The sequence below is a fragment of the Trachurus japonicus genome, chromosome 15 (genome assembly GCF_045865225.1).
Source record: "Trachurus japonicus isolate A0001 chromosome 15, Traja_1.0".
Lineage (NCBI taxonomy): Eukaryota > Metazoa > Chordata > Actinopteri > Carangiformes > Carangidae > Trachurus > Trachurus japonicus.
The window spans coordinates 9034259-9051138 of record NC_140921.1 but is presented as its reverse complement, the minus strand read 5'-3'; the positions used below and the strand labels follow the sequence as shown (position 1 = coordinate 9051138).

General features: G+C 42.2%; 1 protein-coding gene across 3 annotated transcripts in view; it reads left to right on the top strand.

Moving 5' to 3' along the window:
• Nucleotides 1-16880, top strand: part of wdpcp (WD repeat containing planar cell polarity effector) — a 100213-nt gene that overhangs the window by 25030 nt on the left and 58303 nt on the right. For 2 of the 3 annotated variants that reach the window (XM_085799436.1, XM_085799435.1), the window contains 5 exons: nucleotides 2561-2645; nucleotides 7907-7951; nucleotides 11709-11762; nucleotides 13885-13955; nucleotides 16171-16230. In XM_085799436.1, the coding sequence (XP_085655562.1) occupies nucleotides 2585-2645; nucleotides 7907-7951; nucleotides 11709-11762; nucleotides 13885-13955; nucleotides 16171-16230 (291 nt within the window). In that variant the 5' untranslated portion in view covers nucleotides 2561-2584. Of the gene's footprint in view, nucleotides 1-1184; nucleotides 1308-2560; nucleotides 2646-7906; nucleotides 7952-11708; nucleotides 11763-13884; nucleotides 13956-16170; nucleotides 16231-16880 lie in introns of all 3 variants that reach the window. The other variant, XM_085799437.1, reaches the window with a different exon arrangement.

The window sequence follows — 16880 nt, the reverse complement described above, 5'->3', positions numbered from 1 at the left end:
ATGGAGAGACGGAGAGCATTAGCTGCACTGATAGCGAAATGAATGGCCAGCACAGCAGTACTGCCTCAGCTTTACTGCACCGCACAGGGAGTCACTGCACCGGACACTGAGGACTAGATGCTCCTCTCATACACATGCCACTGTATGCTGATCTGAGTCCATCCATGTAGGGTGAAATTTACACTTCTAGTCTTCTACAGTGGAAATAATACATTCTTAGAAACCTACTCTTTGTATGCACTTTAAAGATGTTGAACAAGATATATGGGATAACGTAGGAGCATAAAACGGTCCCAGAGACTTACTCAAACCAAACAAAGTAATAACATAAACCTTTTAAAAAACATTGATCTTGCATTGACAGTTGTTTTTGCAGAGTTGCAATAAAACGTAACATAATGTGTTCGTAACATCATAAGTCATAATGCCACCAGCGGTTGTAGTGGTTTGCAGTGTCCTAAAATGACACATTTTTGCACATCCTAATCTCTCTCAGAGTAATCACATATAAACCTTTTAAAAACACCGATCTTGCATTGACTAGTGTTTTTGCAGGTGTTTTGCAAGTATTAGTAACATAATGCCACCAGCGGTTGTAGTGTCCTAAAATGCCTCAGGTGTAACCAGATGTAACCCTAACTGAATAATAATAAAGACAGTTATTGCATTGTCAAAAACACTTAACTAATGGGATTTTTCCTTTGCACACACTAAAGTACATACATACTTACATTACTACTGTTCATTTCTCAGAAGAGCCGGTTCAACCCAAAAATGAAATTACTTAGAAAATAACTGCAAAAAAAAGTTTTTAAAAATGTTCTTTTCTTGTGTTAATACAGCATAAGATTTTAGTTTTTCTTTTAATATTTGTAGTACAGTAGTTTACCTCTTGTAGACTCTGGCACAGTGGAACCAAAACAAGTCCATGCAACTGACTAAATCATACGAATGCTCTCACTCAAGGTTCAAAAAATGAATTTAAAGACTGTTTTACCCAGTCGACCAAAGACAGTGAAGCAAATCGAAGGTCAACGGGCGCTTCAAGGAAGAGCAGGCACACAAGTCTGTGGTAAAACTACACACAATAATGAGAAGTGCAGGGAAACAGGAGATTCATCTGCTATACACGATACATCTTAAATCTCCTCTATATAAGGTTATATAATATAGTTTTGAACCAGAGTTGGAGAATAAAGTGTGTAATGAAGACGGAGCGACGGCCAGCACATCGACATGTCACAGACCTGTTGATGAGCCGATGTGAGGAATGTTGCCGTCTTTGTCTGAGCTGTCAGCTGCGAAGTGTGTGTCCGTCACTGCTCGTCTGTGATGTGTGAATGAGGCATCGCCGCCCGTGAACTTGTCTCAGTGTCACTCTGAGTTCATGTGCGTGTCTGTGTGTTGTTGTTGTTAATTTCTCTGTTGGTCAAAGTGTGAATTCACACCTGTGGTAGGGATCTTCATCCCACCTACGAGTAATACAGGTACAACAGGTACAGGAGGTGGTGCTACACAAGTGTTGTGTTGCAGAACAACATAACGCAACACATTTTTAAGAACACCCTCTACTATTACAAATACCAATTGATACTGTCTGCACTAATATGGCTGCAAAGACAGTTTGTGCTATCATAATAAAATGTGGAAAATGATGAGTAGTAATAAGTAAAATTGGTGTTTGCACAGAGAAACCAAAGTCTGTCTGGTAATGTTCTGTTATTATCTCATAGCGTGGTGAATGTGAAGGTCACAACTTGTCCACCGGATTGTGTATTTGATGAGTTTGATGAGGGAAACCAAGAAATCCCATGAGCCTCCGTAGCGTAGCTCTGAGCAGCTCGCGGCTCTGCTCCGCCGTTCTAAAAATAGCTTGCACCGACAATTAATGGTAACGAACCTACTGCTATGACTATAGGGATTATGGCAATGGGCCAATTTGCCAAAATGTTGAACTATCCCTTTAATTTGGTCTCTTATGGTCATTACAAATTAACCTCTCACTGTGTTAACTGTCAAAATACTGAAAAAAAAGTTCATTATTAATTATTCCCTGAAGCTGAGTTTACAAATGTAGAAATGACAGAAACAGATAATACACGACAGAAAGACCAGTGGTATCCACTGATCAAATACAAGAATTAACAATAATAATTACCATTTTTTTCCCCTCAAATGACAAATTGATTGATCAACCAATCATTTCAGCTCTATAGTACCGATTGGTTTTGAAATAGCAGGAGCTAAACAACACTTTATTTTCCCTGTGTTCAACTGTCCCATACATGTTTGAGTCCTTAAATACAGAGTTCTTTTGTACTTTGAACATAAAAACTAAATTGTATTCATCAGTAACTCGTGCTGCTCGCACATGGCTGTCTGAAAGGTTTGAGTACGTGTGTTGACACGTAAGCTTTGTTTGACCCTTCGGCCTATTTATGTCACTCTATTATGTCGTCTCGTCAAGATATGCATCTGTGGTCGTGTTTGGTCTGCCACTCCGTCTCTTTCTCCGTCTTTCATTCGTTTCTTTCTCTCTCCCTTTGCCCGTTCCCTGCAGACTCGGGTTACACTCCTCCTTCAGATGGCGTTCTGCCTGGCTGAGCTGCACTTGTGGTCCACCAAGAGCTCACTCCAAGTCAAAGGTAGCACTTATCACCATGTTCAATCTACCTCTCTCTCTCTCTAGATAGCTCTCTGCCTTTCTCCCTTCTCTTCTTCCTCTCACTCTCACTCCGTCTTGCTCTGGCTCTCTGTCATCACTCACTTTGTTTTCACACCTTTTTCCCCCACCTCGCTATATCGACTTTAACAATCTGACTCTCAGTCAACACCAATTCTCACCCTGTCTGTTTCCACTTTCTCTTTGCTTTCTTTAAATCATTGTTTTTTTCACTGTTGTTCATTGCACTGTACTCAACATTTATCATAATATTTCCCCCCCACATAATGGTCAACGTGTGAATGTTTATCATGACCACAGTTGAGTCAAGACACCAGTCAATCATCTGGACACTTTATGTCAATGAAGTGATTTAACTATTTGTTGTCAAACTGCATGTTCCCAGGTTTAGATAGTTAAGATTAAACAATATCAGGTCAACTTAGACAACTGGTCCAGAAACTCTTAAAGGAGAATTCCGGTCATTTTCTAAGTAACGCTCTACAGCTCTAGGTCCCCAAGTGCAACCATAGGAAAAAATCTGAGAAAAATATGTGCACATGGATTTAGAACATGGATTTAGAAGGGAAAAAAAAGATTTGGGATGGGAAAAAATGCATCAATATGAATATGAATGCTTTTTTGTCCCATCCAAAATCATCTTTTTCCTCCTAAATCCATGATTTCCTCAGGTTTTTGTCTTAGTGGATATGGAAACAGTCCCAAACTCGACAGTCGACTAGTAAGGTCTACCCAGGAAGCTAGAATAGACAGAGGTATGTGATAAAAACACACGTTAACACTGCTCTCTCATATTAACAGAGTTATACACACTCAGTGTTGTGTGGTATGGAACTGGTGGATGTTGCAAAGCATGTGTAGTGATATTTTGAGCATTATATACTGTAGAGGCCAAAGTCGCAGTTACTGTAGAAGTTCTGCCCCCATTACTTCGCTGTTTAACTGCAGTGTAGCGCAGCTAGCAGGAGGAGAGCTAGGTCCGGTCTGCACATATTTTTCTCTAATTTGTTCCTATGGACGCACTCTGGGACCTTGGCTGGCCCTAATACTCGTTCGTATAGAGCTGTAGAGCGTTACTTAGAAAATGACTGGAATTCTCCTTTAACCACTGGTTTTTATTCACTTCCTCACTGAAGGTTATCTCAAGTTGCTGACAGACTTAGACGCTGCTACATAAACAGAAGCACTGGGCTTTACAAAGAGTCGTAAAACAAAACAAACTCACAAAATCAGTTGGCTCATTGTTCTAGTGGCAAAAAGGTCATAAAAAGTGCAGCAGGACCAGAGAGTAACTGTGTTTGTGTTACGCATCATGCATGTAGACTCATGTGGCCTCAAGCCTTCAGCAAAGACGAGGCGTCTTGAGGTCGACTCACTTCTTTCTAAACGTGCACTCAGATTAGTTTTATTGTCAAACTTCCTGAGTCCAAACCTGAGCTGACTCATGTGACATTACTTCAGGCGGCTTCTCAGATTTCTTGCGGCTCCATCTGGAGTCACAAAAGGCTTCACCTTTCTCATATAAGCAGTATCACCCCCCCCCGACCCCCCACCAAACCCATGTTAACAGGAATTCATAAAGACTGAGGTGTCATTCATATTTGACGAGAACTTCCTGGAGGCTCGGTGATCAGTTTCTGGTCAGCAGCAGTGGTCAGCACCGACTGTCATCTTTTCTGTCTGCAGCTTCTGTCTGCAGCTTCCTCCCACAGCCCAAAGACATGCACATCAGGTTGTTTGGCAACTTTAAAGGGATAGTTCAACTTTTTTGAAGTGGGGCTGTATGAGTTACAAATAGCCACTAAGTATAATATCTAGTAAAAGTATAAAACACCAGACTGAAGAGAGAGGAACTCTGACAGCTCGTCTGTGGAGATGCAGCGCCGTTGTTACAGGTGATGCACATCCATGTGTACAGTATGTGCATATGATAATTGATTTTAGATGGAATCGAGACACCCAAAGATTCACATCCCTACAGTCCAGGCTTTTGAAAAGAGAGTAGGCTATTATATTCAGATAAATGTAGCAGTTTAAAATGGTTCAAATATATTGCTGCTGAATAAATCTAAAAAACTGACTCACATGTGATGTGCTTTTTTTTTTGAGGGCAAATATGGTTCCTGATATAGTCTGTAGACATCATCATTCAACTTTTTCACATGGTCTGGTGTTAAAAAAGCAAACTAAAAATCACAAAAATTGGCAAATATAGAAGAATCCCCATTTAAATCAAATCGGCACCCAAGAATCTTGAAAGAGTTGTATCAGGAGAAAAGCTTATCGTCCCAACCCTAACAGGCAGTACTGTACACTGGTGTGAATGGGGGACGATTAATTTGCATATTTTCCTTTCGACCTTTCTACTGCAGATATTATACTTAGTGGCCATTTGTACCTCATACAACCCTGCTTCAAAAAAGCTGAACTATCCCTTTAAATTGCTTATAGGTGTGAAAATTGACTGAATGGATTATGAATATACCGCACTTCACATCATGTGCAAAAGTTGAAGCCAATCATCTCAGAGAACCTGCTGTAGTCTCCCTCCATGACTCCATGGCTCCATGATGTAGAGATGAGGAGTCTGCGAGGGCTTGATCATCTGTTTTAGGACCAATCGTGACCAATCAGACACCTCATTGATCGGATCTAAACATCTACTGTAAAGTTCCTCAGTCTTTTTGCATTGTGCTGCTCATCGGTATCGTGAACTCAGTGATATTTCTCATAATCGCTGACCCCAAAGCGTCCTTGTCGGCCCAAGTGAGCGGTGTCTAAGTTTGACTTTTCTGCCAGTTGTTCGGTGTTTTCTTGCTCTCCACCTATCAGTCCATCTCCTCTGTCAGACGGAAATGCTCTGTTTCTCCATTTTCTTGTTTTCTCCTCCCTTCCATTCTGTCTTGTCTTTCACAGTCTGCTGAGCTTTAGACGAAGATAGTGTCTCTCGGAGGCTGACTGTTGTGTGTGTGTGTGTGCGTATGTGTGTGTTTTATGTGTACACACACACACAGGTACGGCAGGGTGTATATCCTAGGTGATGGTGACATATCCTTATTTGTTTGTTTTTTCCTGCTGTGTGTGTCTTGTGCCGCTATCTTGGAAAAATGTGGATGGATACATCTGAGGGGAAGAGGCCTGGTCGCTGAGGTGTGACGCTCCCTATCACCACCTTCTTTACACCGTATACATCCGCCTCAAAAAAGAAAAAAATAACAACAAAAAAACCTACAAAAACAAAAATATAGATTCATAAAAGCAGTAACTTTACTGGCATGTACTGTATAATGCAGGTTTCTATGTATGGTTTGTGTGAACGTGGTCACAGATGCAGCTGTTGTTGGAGAACTCATCAGAAATCACTGCAGGAGAGAGAAGAGCTCTTCATTCATTACACTGACACAGACTTTAAATGAAGATCCAGACTCCACCTGTTTGTCTTGGCTTTGATGTTCAGCGGTTTATTACCTCCACCAAGCGTGTTATGGTCTGTCTTTTAGTTTGTTCTTTAGTTTGTCAGCAGGGTTATGAAGATAAAAAACCACACTTGTTAGAGGGTCGGGAAGGAACGCATTAAAGTTTTGGTTTTCAACACTTTTCTTCAGGAATAATGTTTGGATCCTGATGTTAAATGTCAGATATATTTTGTTGAGATCTATTCGTACACTTTGGCTTTGGCAGAGCTGTGTGCTCTACTGCTACTACCACTCTAGTTTAATCTTTGGACTCTTTTGTGAACCCGTTTTGGCGAAACATTGGACAAAATCCTCCAAAGTGAATCTGTCTGATTCGCCCCTTACTTCACCAACAGAAGGACCAGAGTTTAGATGTGTATTAGGATCAGTTTTAACCCACCAGGAAGTGCTGTTATTGTCGATAGAGGAATGTTTATGGGCTGATTGTCAATGGAAAATCCACACAAATATAACCACTATGGATACAAGTGGCATCAGAGCAGAACAAAAATATTGCATGCCATAAATATATAATATTCCCACTTCTTTTAGCTCTGGTGTGATCAACAATTTCACATGTCTTGCATGTTATGCACACTCAGTGTTGTGTGGTAAGGAACTGGTGGATGTTGCAAAGCATATGTAGTGATATCTTGAGCTTTAGGCCAAAGTCACAGTTAGAAGAACTGCCCCCATTACTTAGCTGTTTAACTGCAGTGTAGCGCAGCTAGCAGGAGGAGAGCTAGGTCCGGGCTGCACATATATTTCTCGGATTTTTTCCTATGGTTGCACTCGGGGACCTAGAGCTGTAGAGCGTTACTTAGAAAATGACCAGAGTTCTCCTTTAAAGTGTTGCAGAGCATGTCGATCTTTAAATTAGTAATTTGAATCGGTGTAAACAACAAAAAAATATTGCTACAGATGATTTAATGTGAATATTTGGTGCCGGTTGCTTTGTTTAACACTTGGAAAAACTCTATTAGCAAACACTAGAAACTCACAGAGCTGAGTTGCATCCATATCCAGGTTGTGTGGGTCTGTGTGTTGGTGTGTGTGTATGTGTGTGTGTGTGTCTGCCATCCATCAGCTCTCTGGTTGTATTAGTGTGACCTGGCCTCAGGAGCAGCAGCGGCAGCAGCAACAGTAGTGGAGCGATAAAGAAACGATGTGTTGTGCGAATCCGAGTCTGGCTGCTTATGGTTTTGGGGCCTGCAGGAATAACACTGACAAAAAAGGCTCAGCTCAGCAGTTTGTGTGTGTGTGTATGTGTATATGTGTGTATATTTATCAGCATTTGTGTGTGTATGTATGTGTGTGTGTGTGTGTGTGTGTGTGTGTGTCGGACATATGTATTTTCTCTGTGGCTGTATGTATGTTTGTGTGTCTCTACTTTTAAATGTATATGCTGCATGTGTGTAATTCACAGAGTGTGTCCCTCAGGTGGCGTGGGTTAAAGCGCACTCCTGTCTTTATTAATACCCCTCTGCCCCCCCACCATGCTGGCTCGGACCCCCACACCCCCACCCCCACCCCACTGCCTCTGCCTTCCTCCTCCTCCTCCTCCCCCTCCCTCACAGAGTCTTATCTAAACTGTGGCGCTGGCAGACGGGACAGGCCACTGGCTGATAGCGATTGTTTATCCCATGGTGCGAAATTGCTGATCTGTCTTCTGCTTTTCCCTGACAGCAAGATGTTCATCTCTCTCTATCTCTCTCTCTCTCTCTCTTTCTCTCTCTCTTTCTCCCCCTCCTCACTCACCCCCCCACAGATACAGATATTGGCACCTATCAGTACTACGATAAAGGAGAGCCAGGTAAATAGTGTTTATATTGGATGTCTGTTTGTGTTTAAGATAAGTTGCATTTGTCTTGTTTTTGGTATGTATGGGATTTCCGTATATATGAAGAAGGGCTTTCTGCCGCCTGCTGCCCTCACACACACACACACAGATTATTGGTCCTGCGTATTTTCGCTGTTTTACACCCTTTAACTACACATAAACTTGTCCACACAGGCGCTATATTAGTATGTAGGATTTACACCCTTAAAACCTCTATATCCACATGCGCATACCACACACACACACACACACACACACACACACACACACACACACACACACACACACACACATGCACCCAGGTTATTAGGCCTCTGTGGTTCTATCTCTTTCACTCCCAGTGTTCCTGTTGACCCGGGGTCCTGCCACACAGCGATAGGAAAACTAAACTGTTGACTTTCTCCCAGATCACATAGCAAGAGGCCCCATGTAGTCCAGCAGCCTCATATTGCCTCAGGCCAGGAGGCTTCCCCGCCATCAGGAAGTGCTCAAATCGCTCCACCACAGTCCCGGCAGCAGCAGGGATGGGCTCTCTCATCCTTGGCCTTTTTTTTTCTCCCCTCCCCCTTTTTGTGCGTGTGCAGTCGTTTTTATTGTATAAAAATGTTGCATCTTACAAGCTACAAGTCAGACTCTTCTGAATAGGTTTGAACCAGAACTGTCAAATTTGACACTATAATAGAAATGCGTGCGTTAATGCATATTCCCTTTTTATGTGACTGTTTCTTTTTGATGCATGATTAACGCACATTTTGATACATTGATCTTTGATACAACATGTAGTTTGAATCGGCTGCTCTGATAGAGCTGTTATTATTTGAGCGTGTTTGTCCGTTATTTAACATTTGAAAATATCCCTTAAAATATGTTTTGAAGAAAGAAAATTGTAAATACAGCCCTAAAGTTTCAACACACACATCTCGATTTACCTTAAAAAACAAGTTGACTTACGCTGCGTTCAAGACGATTCGGAAATAACAAAGAAGTCGTATTTCGTTGCTGTCACTGACATCAAGTTGGACAATCGGAGCTCTGAGATGATACCCGAATTTACGACCTGTAATGTCCGAGTTTGACACCGTTCAATTTATTTTTCACAGCTCAGAGCTCATTTTTTCCAAGTTGCGAGTTGTCTTGAATGCAGCTTTAAGCTTTGTTACAAATGCATAAAGTAAGTAATGCATATTCATCTACACTATCACTAGACACAGCTTTATAATTTAGCATAGAGCAGACTCACCTACAGTATTTTCACTTCAAACTGTAGAAAAACGTGATGGAAATGTGGAAACGTCATTACTCTGTTACAAACATTATAGTTTCTTAATGTCCCTGCTCACATCTGATGATTTCATCCTCTCCTACTTTTTGTTTCTTTGGTGGACGTTGAAGTCTGATCCTTCATCTACGTTTCTGTTGCACTTTGTTACCTTTTATCCTTGTTTTATCTCCAAGTCTTTTCATATGTCCAGTTTAAACAGCTGTGCATCAAGCAAGATGGAAGGAAACATACTTATGATGATGATATACTGACCACAGTCCATAAACCTGTCTCTCCTTAGGTGCTTGTCTCATATACAGTATTTCCACCTTTCTTTCCTTTTATTTTCTCCTCTTTGTCTCAGTTTTTTCCTCTCGCCATGTATATTTTACACTTTCTCATTTTGTGTACCACATGTCTCTCTCTGTCTCTTCATCTCTCTCTCTCTCTCTCTCATCATGGGGTTCTCTCCCTCCTCTCATCTGAGAAGCTGCCTTCTCTTTCATTCCAATGTTCAGTGGGGAGACGATGCTCTCTCTCCAAATCCTTTCATTTGGAGGATTACTAAAGTGTGGCTTGATATCAGAGTGGAGGGAGGAGAGCGGGGGGGAGTGGGGGAGGGTGGGGGGTGAAACGGAGCAGAATCACCGTCCAAAAGTATCACAACATTTTCACACAGCGGTGTAACGATAGCTCAGGTCATGATTCGACTGCACATATATATAGTAGATTACATTAGATCAGGTTAGCATCAGTTTGTTTGATATTTTATAGGCCCGCTGTGGCAACTTGAAGAAGTCGGTGTGTGTGCTCAGCCAAAATGTGAGAGAAAAGTGCACTTCATACACATAAATCTCAACTCCATCAATATCTGGCAGTGTTAAATAAAGAGATTTAACTTCTTAGATTCGCTCTTTTAAACAGATGTGCACCAGAACTTCATGGCTTCCTCCCTGATCCACGTCGCACCCCTCCACCAAGTTTAGTTTAGTTTAGTTTATTGAACACAGTTTAAACATATACAGAAATATAACAATAATGAAAAGTTAGTAATATTCAAGCAATACTGTCAAAGCATGTTTGACAACAATTTGAGTGCACATCAGTCCAGTACTTAAAACAACATAACACGGAGGAGGTACTGTAACAATATGTCGCCTCAATGTTTTGACTCTTTTTATGCAAAATATCCTGAAAACCTGGATGGAAATCCAAATTTCTCTATATTAGTGACCAAACGAGCTGAATATTTCATTTCATTTTCATACTATTATTCGTTCCAGTCCTACAGTAGGATTGGGAAGGATGAAGAAAACTTATAATACCTGCTCCTTTCTTAAAACAACAGAACACTTACATCAAATGAAATGCCAGTTTACAGCCAACAATGTACAAGGAAAAAGTAGAAAAATAAACAGCAACCAATTCCTTCCATCACAACATGTTTCTATATAAATTTCCCATCTTTTTTTTATATACCCTCTACAACTTTTCTCTTCAACTGCTTAACACCTACCACAGAAATACACATTTGCTTTAACTTGGTCTTCACCATTTGATATTTGAAATTAAATTCCCTTCTGTGACTGATATCTTCTGGAACTAAAACAAAATACTTCTGCAAATTTGCAGGTAAAAGTCAAATTTTTTTTGCTTCGTATACAATCAATTCAGTCAACTCTCTGAGCTTCAACAGCCCCGACTTAACAAATAACCCATATTGACGTTACACAGTGTAATCGTTAAAGAACGCCTCACTCATAGTAAGAAGTTCATTCATAAATGATGCCTGCAGGGCCTTTTAAGCTGGAGGAAATGTTTCCGTCGACAGCGTCATGACTCATTAAAGGTCCTGGTTTTAATAAACTGGTGTCAACGTTGACAACCGACCGACCGTCCCTCCTCCTCCTCCTCTCCCGCCACTAGAGGGAGACCTCGGCTCATTGGAGCGGCTCCGGGGGTACCCCTGCTGCCAACCCCACCCACCCACCCACCCACCCACACCCAGCCCCAGAGCAGGTGCCCATGTCTGGTCCTGTCTGCCCCCCTCCCCTCACCCCCTCACCCTCACCCTCACCCCACCTTATCTGATTAATACTACTAATCCTGGAGGTGTTCCTGCCTGCCAGAGAGGGAGGGAGAGGCCTCGCCACCAGACCGGCCACTTTCTTGCTCACAGTGACCGGGCCACGAGGCACTGTTCTGGGTTACACTTTTATCCAGTGCAGCCCCCCCCCTTCCCCTCCACTCCCCTCTCCTCCCCTTCCCCACCGTATTGGAGCTAAAGGCTTGAGCTCCAGCTTAGTTTGTTTTATTCTGCTTCCTCTTTATCTCCATCATATACAGACCGGAGTCATTAATCCTCCTCACACCAACCAAAAGCTCTTGTCACATGTTGTATAATCAAACCGCTTCATGTGGCTCTCTCTCTCTCTTTCTCTTTATTTATTTATTTATTTATTCCCACAGTCGCCGTTTCCTCAGAGCGTCACTACTACACAGAGAAACTCCAGTTCAGTGAAGGTGAGTTGTTTCCAACAGAGACATCGACACAGTGAGACACTCCTATTCTTCATATCCACCCGTGTGTGTGTGTGTGTGTGTGTGTGTGTCTCTCTAAGTGTGTGTGTGTGTGTGTGTGTCGTCCCACTAGTGGATGACCATCTTTCCAGAAATCACCGTCCTACTCAGTCCACTTTCCTACTTCCTCTATTCTCTCCCTCTCTCCCTCTCTCCCTCTCCCTGCTTTTCACCCAGTAGTGGAATACAAACACCCTTATCAGGAGACGAACACTCATCCCCCTGCCCTCCCCTCCCTCCCCTCTCCCCTGACCCCCCCGCCCCCCCTCACCCTCCCCACCCTCATTTGCATTCATCTATTTACCTCCTCTTCCCACTCATCCTTAATAGAGAACCACACTCCTTAATGGTTCGTTTCAGTGAAGATGAAAAGAGAGGCTGTAAAAATAAACAGACAGGAAGGAGATTGCACCGTATTGAAAACAGCAGTGCCTCCTCTTCCTCTTTTTCCTCTTCTTCTTCTTCTTCCTCTTCTCCTTCGCTTTTTCTCGTCCCACTGAACTTCATGTACATGCGTGTGGCAGAAGCAGATGCACATATTCAATTAGCTGTTTTTTGCTTTCTTTCTCCCGCATCCCTTCCCTCCTTGTGTTTAACCACTAGAGATGGAGAGAGAGAGAGGGGGGAAAGAAAAAAAAAGAAAAAAGGGAGGGCTGGGAAATTAAAATGAAGGGGCCTCGCCTCGGCGGCGTGGTACGTGTTGAGATATGTGCTGCTAACTGTGAGGTTGCATTTGGGAGATAACTCAAGAGCGCCAAAAGTCCTCACGATTAAATATTTGCTTCTCCTTCGAGGACTGCGTAGTGTTTTGAAGGGACATTTTGCTTTCAGTGGAATATTTTCTCTCCTTAGGTGCAGCTGCATCAGTCAGTCTGAGAGCAGCAGGCTTAACGCCGTCTCTGCTCTGGGGACGCAAATGTAAAGCTTGTTACCTCATCGATGTAGTTTATGAATCCCAAATATGCACATTTGTAGTATTTTTTTCTTTTAAAGCAAAGCCTTTTCATATGATTTTATCTTTTTAGATTTAAGTTATTGTGCAACTTCCTGGTTGAAGCAAAGCTTTATTCACAGGAAGTAGATAACAGCTCACCATTGCTATAGAAATATGTTCAGTTTTGATTATTATTGTTTGTTAAAAGAGTAAATAAGAGGGTTCCTCATCGATGTAGTGACTTCTCTCAGGGTTTATGGCTCAAAAACAGAATTAGCATCTTTTGCTAAATATCAGTTTGACTTGTTATGTTCAAGGAAACAATATGTTTTGTTGTTTGTTGTGAATGATCTGGTTCTCGCCATTGAAATTTATGTTGTGTTGCACTTTTCCATCGACTTGATCATTTAATTTATAATAAGATAAGATAATATAAGATAAGACATACTTTATTGTCCCCTGGGGGAAATTCGTTGTGGGCAATAGTGCAAGATGAACTGTGCCCTAACCCTAACCCTAACCCACAAAAAAGGAGAAACACAGTACAAGACAAAACCACGTCACAGTACAAGCACATGACAACTAATCGTAGGATGACATTGCAACATAAAGCATGAGACAATAGACAGCACCAACAAGTAGATAAGTAAGACTACTGCACTACTGCACCCAATACATACTAAAATTTGTAAGAACACCACAAGAATTGAGAGCCAACGATGTGATAACCAAGATGAGACACCACCATACAGTAGATAAATAAGGATCATCAGTTTCTGAATTAAGTCACTGTTTCAATACTTATTATAGGACTCTTATTAGGATTGTTTCTGCAGTTATAGTTCTGCGTCGTACATTCAGTGTTGCGTTCAGGGACGCCTGCATCTCCTCGGCCCACCTGACCGCCTTGTCACCACCCTTTATTCGCCCTCTTCTTACTAAGATCTCAACCCAGATATAAAGTTCAACTCCTCTTTCTCTCTTTTTCCGCTCTTCTGGATTCCCATGAGTACCTTCTTTAAAAAAAAAAAAAACTAAAACAAACAAAACATTTCTTCTGTGCCCATGTTTTAAAAAAAAAGTTCAAGTCACATGATCCTCTAGGTTCTTCTGAATGTTTTGCCTCCATAGCTCGAGGCTATTCGTGGACCCCCAGGAACCGCCGACCGGAGAAGCTTCGTGATTCGCTGAAGGAGTTTGAGGTAACCGCCTACTACTCAGTCCAACTCGCCCCCTCCCCATCGTCTTCCTCCCTCTGGGGATTTTGGGAGTTTTCCCTTTCCGAAACGGCCGATTGATTAACAAATAGGGGCATTCTCTCTCTTTTCTCCCTCTCCCTTCACTCTCCCTGTCGTTCCCGTTTGTTCTCCGCTCTCCCTCTCTCCCTCTCCTCTCTCATCACCTCTCTTTTGGCCGAGCTCTGTCATCGAGGGGGATATTTGAGGGGATCAGGGGGCTGCAGGCTGCCCCCTCATCCCTCCTCTTCTTCTTCCTCCCTCCTTCTCTTCCTCCTCCTCCTCCTCCTCCTTCCTTTCCTCTCCCTTCATTTCATTCATCCCCCTCTTCCTCCGCCCTGTCCTCCCCCCTCTCTTCTTCCCCTCTGTACTTGTGGCAGTACAGACCTAGCTTTGTTTGCTGGAACCTGTCTGTGGCTGTTACACTCACACCCCTCCTCCCTCCCTCCCCCCTCCTCCCTCTCTCTCTCTCTCTCTCTCCACCCATCCACCTCCCTCCTCCTCTCACCCGTAACCATTGTCTGAAACTAGAAACACCCCGGCTCACCTCCACTACCCACCCTCCTCCTCCCTCTCCGTCCCTCTCTCCTCCCATCCAATCACCCCAGCTGGGTTTGGAATGTGGCAGGAATGACTGACCGTGCACACACACACACACACACACATGCACACACACAAGCGGTACCCTTACCTGCATCCTCTTTCAACTCTCTCCCACCCCTCCCTCCCTCCCTCCCTCCCTCCCTCCGTGAGCAGGAACTGCTGCAGTGGCCACCTGTGGCGGCAAGTGTCCAGCTCCGTGTACCACCACCAACATAATTAATGCAGGAATCAGCGACATGAAAAGACGGAAAATCACAGAATTGTTGCACAAAATGTCATAACTTTAGTCGAGTCAAAGCGCTGGTCACTTAGTAAGCAAGCTTGCACACATTGTTGAGTTACATGTGAGTGTCTTTGTAAATGTGTCTGATTATCAATGTTGGGAGTAACGCATTACAAAAGTAACGCAATTACAGTAATGTATTACTATTTGCTGTAACGCGGTAATATAACGCATTACAAAAAAAAATTCGGTAATATTTTACCCGTTACAATCTAAGTCTCAGATATTCTCCCACGTTTTTTCTTTACCGTAGATCAACAAGATGTTTATTTGCTCTTTTTAATTAATTCATCGGATCAGATTTCATTCTGCGTTTGCAGTCATCCAGCTCTCCTTCCACACTCTCCATGGTGGACACGATTACAACGTGCAAAACTGTCAACCCTGCGGTTTGCACGTGCTGTTATTTACTGAAGGCATTTACTCTTAGTAGATTACCCGCAAAACGTAGCTTTAGTAGCTTCAGAGGCCTGCTACACCACCCTCCACTGAATATACTGTATTATCAGCTGCAATAAACCAGACTTTATAGTCATATTTCTGTGGTTATTTTGGCGAAAGTAACTCAAAAGTAATGCAAAAGTAGTAATAGACAGTAATATTGTGATGTAACTAATTATTTTAAAATGTCAGTAACTAATAATATGTAATGTATTATATGTTGGATGTAACTTGCCCAACACTGCTGGTTAGCATGAGTGTGGTTATTACAGTAGATGAGGATGAGGATGGGGATGGAGATAGTTGGACTGTTGTCTCTGTGTGTGCTTGTGTTTGAATGTGTGATGAGAATAAGAGAGAGTATGTGCTGTTCATCTAAACTCTAGGCTACATTTCATGATTTGGTGCTCTTGTTCCCTGCTTTTGCTAGTTTACTCTGTCTATTTTTAAAATATTATTATATCAGATCATATCACTATTGTATTCTGTCTGTCTCTTACCTGCCCAGGAACTACAGGTGGAAATTAGCAAATGTTGCTACAACCTGGCTCAAGGCATCTTCTCTTGTCTTACAAGATTAATGTTTTTGTGCATTGTCCCTGTTTTAAATATATAAATTCCTAATTCCTAAAAAAAGTCGATGTATTTTTATTCTGCTGTGTTCCCAAATGTTAAATATAGGTTTATTCCAGCTAGACTTACATGTTTAAAGCCAGTTTTATGTGGTTTTGTGTTGTGAGTTGTGTCGTTGTCGTCGTTGTGTTTGGGTGGTTGGACTCACTCCGCTACACCTCTGTTTGTTCTGTTTCTCTCTCTCATCGTCTTTCTCTCTGTTTATCCACCGTGCTCATTCAGGAACTGTTGCAGACCAACACCTGTGTTCACACCAGATGGAGAAACAAGCGCTGCTGCCAGGTACACACCCTCCTCAGCCCACCACCTTCTGTACGCACACAAAACACACACACAAACACACATACACACACTTTTCAGGTTGTGGCAGGAGCTGAATGTTCGTCCCCCGGTCTGCCCAAAACCAGGCCAACCAAAATTTTCAAACTTAATAGGAAACACCTAAAACAATGTCAACTTAATTATAATGTGGCTCTTTTTGATCCTTGAAGGTTAATTCTGTCGTTGCTCAGCCAAATAAAAAACCAGTCCTTTTTTGGATGTGTCTAATGTTTGATATGTTTTAAAAACCATCTTTTGCCAAAACAAGCTCATTTTCCTGAACAAAACTCTGGAGGTCATGAAACAGCGACACAAGTCAGACCTGAGAACCTTTTTAAAACGCTGTTTAAAAGTCTATCAATCAATTTGATTTATGTAGCACAATATCACAAAAGCACCTCAGTGTAGAGAAGCTGTGAACCATTCACATTTGTTCTGGCTCTGTCCTAAGATCGCAAAATTTTGGGAAGATGTTCATTCAGTTATAGGCAGAATTTTGGGTTATGGTGTCTCCAAGTCTTGTACATTATTATATATTGGCGTCATTATGGGAAATGTTGTGTTGAAAGATGATAGATACATATTGAAAATTACTGATTTTGAATCGAAGA